The sequence below is a fragment of the Tauraco erythrolophus genome, chromosome 1, assembly GCF_009769465.1.
Source record: "Tauraco erythrolophus isolate bTauEry1 chromosome 1, bTauEry1.pri, whole genome shotgun sequence".
Lineage (NCBI taxonomy): Eukaryota > Metazoa > Chordata > Aves > Musophagiformes > Musophagidae > Tauraco > Tauraco erythrolophus.
In genome coordinates, this window is record NC_141465.1 from 38,015,727 (window position 1) to 38,030,453 (window position 14,727).

General features: G+C 36.6%; 1 protein-coding gene across 13 annotated transcripts in view; it reads right to left on the reverse strand.

The window, feature by feature from the left end:
- Nucleotides 1–14,727, reverse strand: part of KDM6A (lysine demethylase 6A) — a 163,648-nt gene that overhangs the window by 119,710 nt on the left and 29,211 nt on the right. For all 13 annotated transcript variants that reach the window (XR_015222408.1, XM_086618527.1, XM_086618523.1 and 10 more), the window contains exon 3: nt 7,044–7,152. Coding sequence is in view for 12 of the 13 variants with exons in the window: in XM_086618527.1 (XP_086474653.1) it covers nt 7,044–7,152 (109 nt within the window). In the remaining variant the exon portion in view is untranslated. The remainder of the gene's footprint in view (nt 1–7,043; nt 7,153–14,727) is intronic.

Consider the following 14,727-nt stretch of genomic DNA (forward strand, 5'->3'; position numbering starts at 1 on the left):
TTTTCAGTCATATGATAGACAATCTCTCCTCATATCCAGAGTCTAAATACATAATCTAAACAAACTGAGGTGAAAACAGAGAGCAAAACATCTGAACTGAATGATATCCACCCACCTGTCACTATTAGCACATCCAATCACGAATCGTGCCATCACAGAAGGATGGCTTTAATCATCTGCTCTAACAAACCTACTTTATAATACCTGAGAATTTAATCAGCACTTGAAAGTCATGCAAATATGGAGCAGTTTTGAGTATTTTAGTGCTGAAGTAAGGAAAAAGAGAACTAGATACTGACACCATCTAGTGGCACTTTGCAAGGCTAAATGTGACTAACATTTTTGGCTTGCTGAACTTGTTAAAAGTTAAGAGCAGGCATTAAATTGACGACATTCCCCTGAAAGAACTTCAAAACAACTCAAAGTTTCATATTCTTCTGTGTAAATCAACACTTGTTTTCTGCAGTAGAAATTTGGTTTTTTAATGTTAATTTTTAAACAAGCACTAACTTTTCTTAGTGCTTATCTAATGTGAAAGCCGATAGTAAGATTGAAAATGAGCACAAGGGAAGCAAGGAAAGTGCACATGCGTTGATTTAAATCTGACGATGCTTCCAGGAAAAATAAAAGCTCATTAAACACCTAGGAGACATCTGCAGGTTATGGAAACAGCTTATTACATAGTGCAGGTTTTATCCACAATAGTGTTTTAGCCTAGCAAGATGAACACTGCTGGGCTAAGACACTGCTAAAGACATCAAAAGGTAAGGAAATTCCAAGGATGAGTCAATGACCAAAAAAATCTTGTGGAAACTACAGAGGAGCAAAGTGCAGCTCAGGTCTTTTTGTTCCAAGGCCTCAGGAAAGAGGTTGTTCTCCATTACTCCAGAGATTTGTGCTGCAAGTACCAAAAAGACAATCAAAGAAGCCTAAAGCATGTCTTCCACTTAACACAGAATGAAGGCAGACACACAAAGGCAACACAATCACATTTAAGAAAGAAAAATCACCAAATAGTCCTTTAAGTAATTTTATTAACAACTACACACCCTCATCTGGAAATATAATGCAGGAGCAAAGTGGTGAGAAGCCAACTGTCCCATGATCACCTGCATTATGAGCTGCAGAGGAGACTAAGAAGTATTAAATGTGTAAGAGATACACGAGTTTGACAAGGAGTTTACTGTTATACAAGTCCTTTAATAACAAACTATGAAAGGTCTTAAAACATTGAGAATTTCAGTGAAGGAACAAAATGGAATCACATGAAGCTTAAAAGTCCACCTAAGAGCATATTCTAAAAAAATTACTTTTAAGTGTTCATTTAGAACACTGGCCAAAATGAAAATTTTCAGACAATCTGTCAAAAAACCATGGTCCACCTATATTCTATGATAACAATCTTCTACTGCTATCCCCCACCCCGCCTCACCCCACCACCCCCAACTCCCCTCCATTTATAAAGAACACTGTAATGTTCTAAGCGTAAAGATAACATTGTTACTTCTTTCTATAGGAACTTCATGTAACAGTTTGAACTGCTTGAAATTAAGCTGCCCAAAATTTAACAGCCTCCTGAAGATAAGATCAACAACTCTAAATAGAAGTAATGGTATTTCTGCCAGTTATTAACAATTACAAACAATGAAACAGAAAACCTTAAACTTAAAATGACACTTATTGGAAACACAGCCATCTCTTCCTCAACTCGTTCGGATTGCTATGCTACTTAAAATCCATTCGGGTTCTTCAGGACTCAGCAGTAAAAGACAGTCCAGCAGCAACCCCGCAGCAACCAGCACAATCCCGTCTATGCTGGGAAGTTCTCTCTTACATTTTACAAGATGATTCCTACTACTCTGTACCTCACAACACAGTGCACTGAAATGCATCCTAATGACAATGTTTTCCTTCAAAGTCCTAAAAGACTAAGACATTAACCACTACAGAGAAATCCTCTACAGACCTGGAATTCCAAGTACAAAGGAACACATGTACATGGTTGAATCTGGGAGTTCTTGCAACCAAACAACACAAGAACAATCAAAAAGTGTTTAAATTTTGGTTTTAGGCTGTATCTTAATAAACACCTCAATGAATATTCTATATTTATTTTTTTTCCGTTTTGTTTCACATCTTAGCCTAACAATTGCCAAAAATTGCCTTTGGACTAATTAACACTCTCTTATAAACTACTTACAATATTTTTATATTAGTGCTTTAGACAATGCAGTCACTATCAGTGACAAATACAATAAGTATTATTAAAACTGTTCTGACATAGTACATGAAAAAATGCTTTCACCACTTGAGTAGAGCAATAAGAATTATTTTAGTGCAGTCTTTATTGTGCTTTGGTAACTGTGATGTGAATTATTGCATGTTTTTCCCAAATCATTAATTGCATTATCTACTTCTACTTCCAGGAATTTTGCCTAGAGAACAACAATTCAAGGAGGCAAATGATAAAAGTACGTCTCCACTTGTGCAACTGTTAGCAATCTTCCAAGTCACAGGCTGGAACACAGTCAATCTATATGACCCTTCTACAAAATAAAGATCCCTAAGGAAAACGCAGATGATATCAGCGCCCATGAGCTCATTAAACAGCATTCAAATAGAACCCAAACCTTAAAGATCATCATCTATACTCTGTACTCCTTATGGAAACCAGAGTCAAGGGAAAAAAAAAAATAATTAGAAATCTCCAACTACTGATGTGGCATCAGTTTCCTCCAAGACTAGCAGCACAATAATTTTGGTAGTCTCAGCCCTCCCAAGGTATGCAGCAAGAAACAAAGTTCACAGGTACATACCATGGAGTCCTACCTGGATTCACAGTGCTGCCAGCATCCAAAAGCTTCCCTGACAACTCATCAACCTCCTCTGGCAAAACCTGAAGCTGAGGTTTCACATTCTGGGGCAATTGCGTCACCTTTTTCTGCTAAGTTATTTTTCAGTTGGATCAGTTCCCCACACAGCTGCGAGTTCAGCTGTGCCAGCACAAAGCAGAGAGCAGCAACAAGCAGACAGGAGGGGGGTTTGGGGGGGTGGGGGGTGCCGCTAAAGACACATCCAGGGAGCAACGGGTTTGGAAACCTCTGAAACAATCAAACAGCTGGGGAATAGCTGCCTCATTAAAAAAAAAAAAAAAAAGGAATACATCAGATTAGAGTTAAGAAGATGCTACTGAGGAAATGGAATAGTTTTGACTGGAGGAGCAAACGTCTCCAATTGTTTTGGAAAATCCTGAAGCCAAATCCTGACCAGTAATGAATAAGACAACAAAAGCTGGGCACAGAAATCACCCTGAACACGCTTGCTGAGCTGAATCAATCCGCCTTGGTTATAATTGTCCAAATACAAGTCGGTGGCTCACAGTATTCAAAATCTGCAAAAAGGTTGATACCTTGCCTAGGACCTTCTCCTAACAGTAGCAGAGTGCAATTAACAAGACAACTTAATTTCATGGCTACAGAGAAAGCGTTTTAGATGACAATAGCAATTCAAACCTACTGCATTTTGGAAAACTACAAGCTGCAGACCAGCTTCAGATATTTTAAAGGCTGGGAAAAAACACTGTGATGCTCTAGTCTAACCTTAGATATAACACAGAGAAGAACGAACCTCATCCAGTGACTTCAGATGTAAACTCACAACTTTTGTTGGAGACAAGTACTTCTTTTTTTATGAAAAAGAAAAAAGGTATATTAAGTTTGGACTACAGTCACTACAACTGACAGAAAACATAATTCACTTTAAGAGAAATCACATTTAACAAGTTTCATTTAAAAATATAAATATATATGCTAGATGTATTTAGACTTCAGCAAAGCATCAGCCACCAACTCATTCCTCGTTCAAAGGCAGCCTGACCCTAACTGATATTCCCTGCATACATGCAGCAAGAGCGTATTTGCCTGGTTAGCTCCAACAATGACAGGCAGTAACCTGCCATAAATCTTTCTCAAGGTCCCTCTTTTCTGGAGTATGAGTCCTAATTCTTATAAAGAAATGACCTACAGTCTTTTTTACTACATTTATAAGAAGGTATTAGCTACATGAAAATACTAACACGCAACAAATACACCCAACTGAATGATCCACGTTTGTCAAAGCATTTGTGAAAAAACGACAGAAAGAACAGAAGAAACTATACACATGAAACCTAACAGATCTCTATCAACTGAGCGTTGCTTCATCTTGATCGCTGATGGTACTTCTGCAATCAACTAACAGTTCTGCTCTGCTTCGCACAAACTATATTGCAAGCATTTTTTAAACAAAGAACACTATCACATTTGACTTTAATAAAACACATGCCTTCCTACACTATATACAAACACATTTATTAAAGATATGTACTTTTAAAAATAGGCTTCCAAGGAAAATGAAGTTGTGCGGCACTAGTCATGCGGCTATCTTGTAATATTTTATTAATTACATACAATTTATTAAACACATCAACTTATCTACAGCTTTGTCCAAGACTAACTTCAGACTAGACAGATTTATAGTTCTGAAGATCATCCTGCTTCAGCATTTTACACTACTGGAACTTCAGGACTTAAAAAATGGATAAAATATACATTAGTGAGATCAAAACATTTCTGAACTCCCTTTACTTTTCAGTTGTCAAGTATTTAAAATTTAACTATAATTGCAATTAGAATGTATAATTAAAAGTAACAGAACTTACAGAATGAAATAAAATTTATTTTATTTTTATTTTAAATCTATAATGCAGCATACCGGTATTCTACTTCTTTCAAGTAACAGTAGTAAATTAATTATAAAACACTTGTGCCTTTTTGCATTGTGCATAATACTTTTACAGTCTTTGGTACTGCACTTCAACAACTGTTGTGAACAAGAACATGTGTCCCTCACTTCATAAAACAAGCCCTTTAACTTCCCTTCTCCAATCAATTAAAATTCCTCCAGGATCATTTTCACTACTACCCCATTTCTTTGAAAATAAAGATACACCTTATTTATTTTTTTTTATACTTCAATATTAACAAAGTTTTTTTACTTCTTGAGAGTTCTTTCATGATTGAGATGTGAACTCAGGTTTTTAATGCCTAAATGTTTCTTCCCACACAGTTTAGCTCATGCTTGTTTACAGTTCTGGAGAACTGTTGTTTTCAAACACCAGGTGCATTTTTCTGTTTATTCTTAAAACTATATACACAGAACAAAGCAGACTTCTCACCAGCCAACATAGCCTCTGATCCATAAAAATGGCTAGTCCTGTCACTCGTGACTGTTATCAACTCAGCAGCAGAGTTAATACAATTCGGCCTACAATGTTGCTCTGTCTTTGCTAAGTAAAATATATCCAATGTGCCATTCTGCACTCGCATCATACCAAGTTGCACTAGGCTGATCAGAGGCAACACGGTAAGTTGTTTGCAGAAGGGGTGGTTGAATTTTCTTTAAGAAAAAAAATAAAATATAAGAAAAATATGAGATCAGACCATTTTTCAGGAAATTCTATAGCCAGCATATTGCCATGTTCCATTCAGGTTTTCCCATGTCTCTAGAATTGGGAACATCAGCGGTCACATTACACCAGTTGTATGGGATACAGGTACAAGTTGCGGGTAATAAGGTCCCTGAGCTCCCCACATATTCAACAGAAAGAGACAGATGTCTCAATCACTCAAAGCCTTCTGAATTTACATAGTGAATTTAGTTAACCGTAAATTCTTCCCTAGTAATATAAAATCCAAAAATTTGTCACCTAAAAAATAAAGGTGAGGTAGGTTTCCAGGAACCCTAACTCATACAGTTGGACTTGATGATCTTAAAGGTCTTTTCCAACCTAAATGATTCTATGATTTTATGTTAGACATAGTGAACAAGTGGACACACAAACTCACTGTTACGAAACAGTCCACAGCTAGCTGAATCACTAAGCAGTTTTTTTTAACTACTATCAGTTACAATTTGTTTCCCTATTTCCACATCACAAGGTAACTGTAAACCAGCCGTTTTGTGTTTGGAAAAAGCGGTGGGGCAGGAGTAGACATTTTCGGGGTGGGGGAGCTGCTTGTTTCCTTACAAAGTCAAACAGAACAGTATTCATATTAAAACTGAAAAGCAACAACAAAGAAAAAAGACAACCCATAAAAAAATTAAATATTCTCATCCGTTCTACTTAGCTAGGTAAAGAAAGATATAAAAAGGCTTTCTACTCATCCATACCTCCCACAACCTCTGGAAGGGAGGCAGCTATGAAAGTGGTCCTGACACCCAGCATTACACAAAGTAGAAACAGGACAAGCTGAAGATCTAGCCCTATGTCACGGTCAGCAACACAGTGGAGTACCTTCGGGAATGCACACCACTACCAAAAAAGCACTCTACTGACCCACAAGCAGCAAAGCACAAGTGTACATAAGGTTCTATGTTCACTAGCTACAACTATGGCAAAAAAACATTTAAGTAATTTCAAAGTAGAGACCTTAAAAAAAATAAACCACACACACACCCCTCCCCCTCAAACCTCTACACTCAATTCTTCCCCTCAGTATTTAAAGGAGACTTGAAACACACTTTAAGTATAGATTTTTGCTTTTGAATTAACACTTTCAGCCTAGCCTTACCTGTTGAGATTGTGGACACACATGAAAGGATAAAGACAGGCTCTCTCATCCTATGCATCTGTGTCTCCCAGCCCCTAGAGAAAATCTCCAGGGTCATTGGTTCAACTGTTTGTACAGTCATGTAATAAGGAACCAGAAAAATTAAGTAGGCACTGTGGTATTACTGCATGAACTAAACAAACTTAATATTCATACCTGAACCAGTCGTGTTTTGTTTGTGGGGTTTTTTTTCAATTAAAAAAATAAAAGAATGAGAAGTTAGAATACAACTGTTTTCATACAGAAATCATCAGTCTTATTCTGTTATGGGCTCTGAAATATAGTACAAACCAAGAAAACAGAGGGTTATCCAAACATTTTTCATTCTATTGTATCACCTACATCAAATGACAGTCTCCAATTACATTTATCAGAAGTATTAAAACACCTTACCTTTTGGATAATCTTCCAATAAGAGGTTGAAGTGACCTAACTGACAAAAGAAATCAGACTCGACCTTTCCTTCAGCTTTCAAAATTAGCGATTCATAGCAGCGAACAGCCTGGGAAAAGAAATACAAGGTTTTCAAAATTCTGTATTTAAAGCAAATAATATATTTTCTGTACACTTCCTGAAAAAGAACAAAGTTTCTCATTATTCTGCACGGCAAGAAGTCTACAAACACTCTCAATAACTTGCAGTTAGCATTACTTTTCAAAGAAGAAATGTTATTTAAGACGGAACAGATTTGGAAGTTCACTGATTCTAACGCAAATTGATAGCAAACAAACAATAGAAGTTTTCTCTGGTTTATTCGTGGACTCCAGAAACATCTGATTTCCCAAACACGAAACAAAATCTCCAACATACGAGACGGTTTTTAACTTCAAAAAATGAATTAAATGGAAAAAGGTTGATTTTATTTATTCTTTCTAATCTGCAAGAAAGAAACCACTCTGATTTTATTCTCATTCTGTGTTTGCTTTTTCTAAAGGATTCACACTTCATTCTACCACTTGCTTCACTAGTTTTTGCTAAACTGAAGAATACAGTACCTCAACATGCTTGCTTAGGCAATTTATATACCTTAGCACAAATTTCTCAAGATCTGATTGTTTTCACATCCTTCTATCATGTCATAAAATGAAGTTTACCACCTTCTACTTACTACAGTTACTGTAGACTATGTAATGCTAAAGTTGGAAATCAACTAGAAAAAAGTTGCATCCTACTAAAAAAGACTTTCACTTTGAGAAAAGTTGCCCTAGAAGTTTTTAAGCAGAGCACAAGAACAAAATAGGTTCTGTGCTGCAAACACAGATTTTTCATAAATGAAACTGCTACCTCCTATTTACCATAATGGTCATGACCTTTAACATTCTTACCTTACGACCCTATTTGCACTTTGGGAATGAATGAATGGATAAATAAATCAATCGGTTTCCCAACTTTTTGAACTTCCAGTTTCTTGATTTTGAACGTACCAGTCAATAAAATGAAGTAGCTGAATAAATTTAAATGAGAGGAAAGGTCCTTTGCACCAGCAGTAGATTTCACAGTTCTCAAAAGCTTGACAGACTTCCAACAAATTCTAATTCCAGCTGGTTAATCCATGACTTTCACCAACTCATGGTCTGACTAAGTTTCAAATTTGGTTGCAATTATGAACTGCTTGATTTTAACAAATTACAATAATAAAAGATCTTAATACTTAATCTGAAATGACAAGCTTCATTAAGTCATTTCATTAAAACTGAAAATTCAAAAGGGGAAAAAAGATCAAGCTATCCTGTAATACTTAAGTCCAAACACTAAATTAGTAGTCTTGCCCATATTTGTGATTTACTTGTATTAATCATCAAAATGAGAAATGTCAACAATAAAATGAGGAAATGTTAAGAAACAGTTAGAAAACACCTGTGGAGAATCCAAATTACTGATCTAATCTTTGTTTTAATTTGCCGTTTTTACGTTGCTATGCTAGTTTTTAGATTACTTTCTCAAATGATAAGCCACAGTAAGCCAGGCCGTGCTGTACTCAATGGACACAAAGCTGGATGCGTGACCAGATGAGCAGGTCTCAGTTTGTATCCCAAGCCTGGTAAGTATTACATACGCTTTCACCTACTTCCAAGTTCAGAATAGCCTTATTTTATGGTTCCCTTCAGAAAAAAAGTTCTGATGGATAAAACCAAAGCTATGCTGTTGCAAAACTGCCGCAAAATGAGTAAGATCTATATTAAATCTATTAGATGTATGTGTGATATTAAAATGTTTTAATGCAGAATCTTTGGGTTTTTTGCCTTGCTTCCTCTCCCCTCTTTTTGGTCTCATCTCTGGATTTGTACAAATCGTAACACAATTCTTGCTGGTGCCCCTAATGTAACTGTCACAGATTAATTTGCAGACAGGCCTTCCATTTTCTCTTGATATGCAATACCTGCTGCAGCTGCTGGAGAGAATATTCACACTACAACATCTTCTTGAATTAATGAGCCAACGGAATCCTGGCATGTATCAGAAACAGTGTGGCCAGCAGGAGCAGGGAAGTGATTGTCCCCCTGCACTCAGCACTGGTGAGGCCACACCTTCAGTACTGTGTCCAGTTTTGGGCCCCTCACTTCAAGAAGGACGTTGAGGTGCTGGAGCGAGTTCAGAGAAGAGCAACAAAACTAGTGAAGGGTTTAGAGAACTTGTCCTATGAGGAGCGGATGAGGGAGCTGGGACTGTTTAGTCTGGAGAAGAGGAGGCTCAGGGGGACCTTATCGCTCTCTACAACTACCTCAAAGGAAGTTGTAGGGAGATGGGGATCGGTCTCTTCTCCCACGTTATGAATGACAGGACGAGAGGGAACGGCCTCAAGTTGCACCAGGAGAAATTTAGGTTAGATATCAGGAAAAATTTCTTTACAGAGAGGGTTGTGAGGTATTGGAACAGGCTGCCTAGGGAGGTGGTGGAGTCCCCAACCCTGGAGGTGTTTAAAAGCCATGTGGATTCGGTGTTGAGGAACACGGTTTAGGGACCCTGACAGTGCAGTGTGAATGGCTGGACTCGATGATCTTGAAGGTCTCTTCCAACCAGACGATACTATGATTCTAATATTTTGTCTTCTACAATTCAGTCACTGTTCAGAGCATATAGAAACTGCTACCACAACAGGTAGCTTACAAAAAGTGTTGGGAGAGGAAGTTAGGGTAGTTTATTTCTTTAATTAAATGGCTACAGGTATTTAAAGGGAACTTGACTTTATGAACAAATAGAGCACGATTTTTCTATACAGAATGTTCAAGGAATTTATAAGTCACATACACATAAACAGCCAAGCATCTGAGGACCCTTAACATTTTGCCAGTCCCTTTTTAAGTAAATCCTCATTAAAAGATGTATCACCAGCATATGAAGCACTATCTATAGTAAGGCCACAAAAAGTTGCATCCAAGTTTTTCACACAACTTCAGTCAATTCTCAACAAGGCAGATTTTCTCTTTGCCTCAGAATACGCTTTGAAGATACCACTAAGCCATCTTACTAACACCAGCACAAGGCAAACCATAGGACACCAGAGCTGCAGAACAGAAATTCCCCTTTGAGTAACAGTTAACTGTTACCTGTAAGAGCACTTCAGCTACACCATTAAGTACACCCTCTCAGTTGATCTCTAAGTAATTCACAACATTATCAGGAAAACATTTATGCAAACTTAAATTGTGAAGGTTGTTTGATAGGAATTTTAAAAATTCTTCTAGCACATTCTAACAAAATGAAACAGAAACTAACAGCAAGCTTTAATTCCTTGGCAGGAACACCAAAGTCAACCTGCAAATCTCTAGTGGCTCTTGTTCCTCCCAGTAGCCAGAGCAGATTCATCCAAATTGATTTATCCAACTTTAGTTTTGGTCAAGAAACTTTCTTCCCCACCAAACCCCTCTCCAAAAATTGTTAGAAAGAAACAGGTATTTTTCTGTATAGAAAAGAATTTGTCTCTTAGGTGAATGAATAGATTTTGAAGGGGGACACCACAACTACACATATCTGTATACAGTTTGTTTAAAGGAATAATCAAAAGATCTCATCTCAGTGGATCTGTAACTGCAAAGGCCGTTAATGGCACCGCTTGTGCAACCAATTTAAACCATTCTGAGACAATAAGAATCCTAAGGAAGTTAAAAATCCCTCAGGTTTTTAAGTATTGTTATTTCTCCACATCGTATGGATTTATAAGAGAACTTAATGGAGTCAGCCTTGAGAATTGCTAGTACTGACAAATTAACAAAAAAGAGAAAGACCCTGAAATGAAAAGGGAGATTGCTACGTACAACGTCGTACACTTCCTTCCCTTTGTTTGAGGCTGCATGAGATAAAAGGGAAACCTGAAGAATTTAGGAACTTGGCGAAATAATCACCCACAGCTGCTTCACAGCATGGCAACCAGAGCAGAAGCAGGAAACAAATACAGGGATGGCTGCAGGAAAAGAAGCTGGTTTATACCATGCAAAAAAAAACCAACAACAATATTTGTGTTGTTTACACCTGCTCCATTAAAAGCAAACTGAAGTAAGACACTGCTGTCAACACTTCTGACATGACAGTTACAAACACTCTCTTATGACATCATAGTTGGTGACTGGGAGCATTCTGATCTCACAAATTCAACCAACACTTCTTAGGACACTTTTATACACAATATAGTGAAGAAGAATATGGTTTAGTGTATTTATCAACTTGAAAAAGTTATCAAAACATTCGTATGTGTTCACAAAAGGAAAAAATAATTCCATTATTGTCTTTAAAAAGCTCTACCAAATCCCTGTATGTTCACTACTTATTATTCCAAAGGGAAAGGAACTGGAATATTTTTCCCTCTGTTGCAAAAACAACATACGCTCCACCCCACTTCCTCCCAGAAATAAAAAATCAAACCAAACCAATCTCATAAAGCAAATGTCAGTTTTGGCTATTATTAACATCACGTCTTTTCATTAAAAGACCCTAGAGTTGGGAATATACTATAACCAAAAGAAACGCAATCTAACAGATAAAACTAGAATTCTAAGTTTTGTACACAGAAGTCACTGATAGACTTTACAGCTCTACTTCATAAAGAATGAAGGACGATGCTATTTCTACTTCAACTAATGCAAAGAAAAAAATCTTTACCATTATCACTGCTTGCAATTATTTGTACTTCAGAGCACAAATTCAAATTACTGTTAAACAACTGTACTAAATAGAAAAAAAATCTATACAGATTTTTGAATAGTTTCTAAAGATGATAATGTAATGACGTCCTTTCTTACTCATGACGAACGTGATTGACTAAGATGAAAGTAGCAGCACTAAATGGCCGAACATGATAAAATGTTAATTATTAATTCTTTAATATATTAATGATATGAAAATAGAGGTGTGCACTCAGTCAGAAAAGTTTTACTTAAAACATAGAAAAAACACTGACAACTACAGAAAACAAAAAAACTAGGAATATAAATTATTCGCATGGCCAACAGCAGGGCAGCACTGCACAGTGAAAAAAATAATTTATTATCCAGTAAAATTAAAATAAACAGTTCAAGAAAAAGATAGTGGTTTAACACAGACAACATAGTATAAAATGACAAATTCAAAGCCTCAAGATGTTCCTAGAACCTGAAAGTTCACAATAGAAAACACTATTGTATATGCAGATAAGCCTTCTATCAAGGAAGGGGAGGGGAACAAACAGTTCCTGCTTCTTTTTTCTCATTTCTCTAGAAAGCAATAACCTGAATGGATAGCGTTTGTGAGAAGGTAATAAGAACGGGAAGCATGAAAAAAATTGCATGTGAAAAAATCTGAAGAGACAGACATCAGTGGACTCTTCACAAATGAAATACATACTATGTTAATGCTTAGACGTGAAATGTTAATTATCTTTTAAGAGATATTTCACCCTTCTGGAAAAGACAGTAATTACGTAGACAGTGCTGGACACTGAAGTGATGATCACGCTATCTACTGCCAGTCAGCTTGAGGGATATCTGCAGACCAGAAAAGCATATGTTTATATATGTGCTGGGCTCGTTCTCCCCACCTCTATCAAAGAGACTGTTCTGAAAGGCTTCTCTTCCATTCCTTTCTACATGCCACAATTCACCAAAACGGACATGTGATTTTCTAGTAACAATGACAACATCCTGAGAACCTCCTGATTCAGTTCTAGCACCTGCTCTGCAATAACAGAAGCATGAACAAGGCTTGCTTCGGCTAAACAAGGAGAAGACAAGACCAGCCTCAATTCTTCATAAGTTCCCTCTTGCCTCAGTGACTGGCTGGATAAACACCACCTCCTGGGATGCAGATGACTTAAAAGAACATCTAATTTACTTCTGCAGAGAAAAGCATACAATTCCTATTTGACTGAAGATAACCTATATTAATTCAGCAGATCCTCCACTGAAGGCTCTCAATATTACGTATGAATGGCACAATAGTCTTAACTTCCATTACTTTCTTACTCAATACCAATTCCCACTATAGCTTTGAAAGCGTCTTCATACGCTCTTTGCGAAGCTCATACTGTGTTATAAAATTTCTCTCTCAACTTAGCGCAAGTTTACTCTTTTTGTATTTCATATATGAACTATACTATATAGAAGCCTCAATAAAAGTGTTAAAAAGTACAGCATGCTGGACATAAACATGCTCATGCCCCAAAACACTGAGATCCCAAGAAAGAAAAACATGAAGCAGGCTCTTCAGTAACTTTATTCTTACAAAACTTCTATGGCATACTGGAATGTCAGGAAGTTACTCTAATCTGCTAATAACATTTAAGATCAAAGTCCTTACCGTTTCAGGAACGGTAAGTATGATAGAACAACGGAAACTGATCCTCCTCATGCATTTCTCAAGAAACATATCAACTTCGGCCAATATATTTTCCTATGATTACTGCTTCATGAAACAGGACACAAGAATAAACAGTACAAGCAATAAAGAAGAAAAGCAGTTGCACACATTAGCTACGTGGATAGTTTGATGATAACAATTAAGATGAATTTTCTTTAAAAGCCACTTCTGTGGTCTAGGAGTTATCTATCACAGGCATCATTTGAAAAAAAAAAACAAACAACACATTTGTTACATTACATCTTTAGTATAATCTGGAAGTAGAAGAGAGGAGATGAAGCAGCAAACAGCAGAAGTAAGGTCAAAGATGCTACGTTTACAAAAGAAAATTAACACGGAAACTAAATGAAAGGTAAACACCACAAACCAAAAATGTTCTACAGACTGGAGTGAAAGAAGCACACTATCACCATAAGAAACAAAGAGTAAAATAAAAAAATAACAATTCAGAAACCTACTGTGGAGAATTAGTATCACCAAAACAAACACTACAATCAGATGGAGAATAGGAGACACTAGTAACTAGCTTCGGGAAGAATGAGATCTAAATTATCATTGAAAAATTAGTTCTGTGCTTTATAAAAAGCACAGAACTGCAGAACAGAATACAAAATGGAATAAATGCAAATCAATGGTAAATGGACAAAAGTGACATTTTAGCGGGCGGGGGGGGGCACACGAACGACACCAACTTGCCACCACTGAATAAAGAACACTTATTATCAACTATAAGATATTCTTTTCAAGTGTTTTCTATCAGACAGATGTAAACTCAGGAGTGTAGGCTTCTCAAAGGAAAATACAGGAAGCTTGGTCAAAGCCAACAGTGTCCATAACCAATTGCATTTTGATGAAAAATTTGCTGACTGCAGTTAATGTAGTGAATCTCTCTGCATTAATTCTGAGATCACCTTCAGGACCTCTCCCCATTACTACTTCTAATACAGTAAGATATACTTACAAATATAGAAGTTCGTGTATGTATATATAGACACAACTGTGTTATACAAGAAATTAAAACAAATTCTAAACTATCAGCAAACAGAACGCTCTCTATTGTGTCCCTGAAAATATTTCATCACCTGAAGACTCAGGAGATTATGACAAATTTTGTATAGAATTTCATCATTCCAAATCCTGCATAGTTGTTCTTTTTCTTAAAAAAAAAAAAAACAACCTTTTTTTTAAAAAAGTAGCAGATTTTTCATAGGAACTTGAAATGGCTGATTTTTATCTGAGAATATAGGAA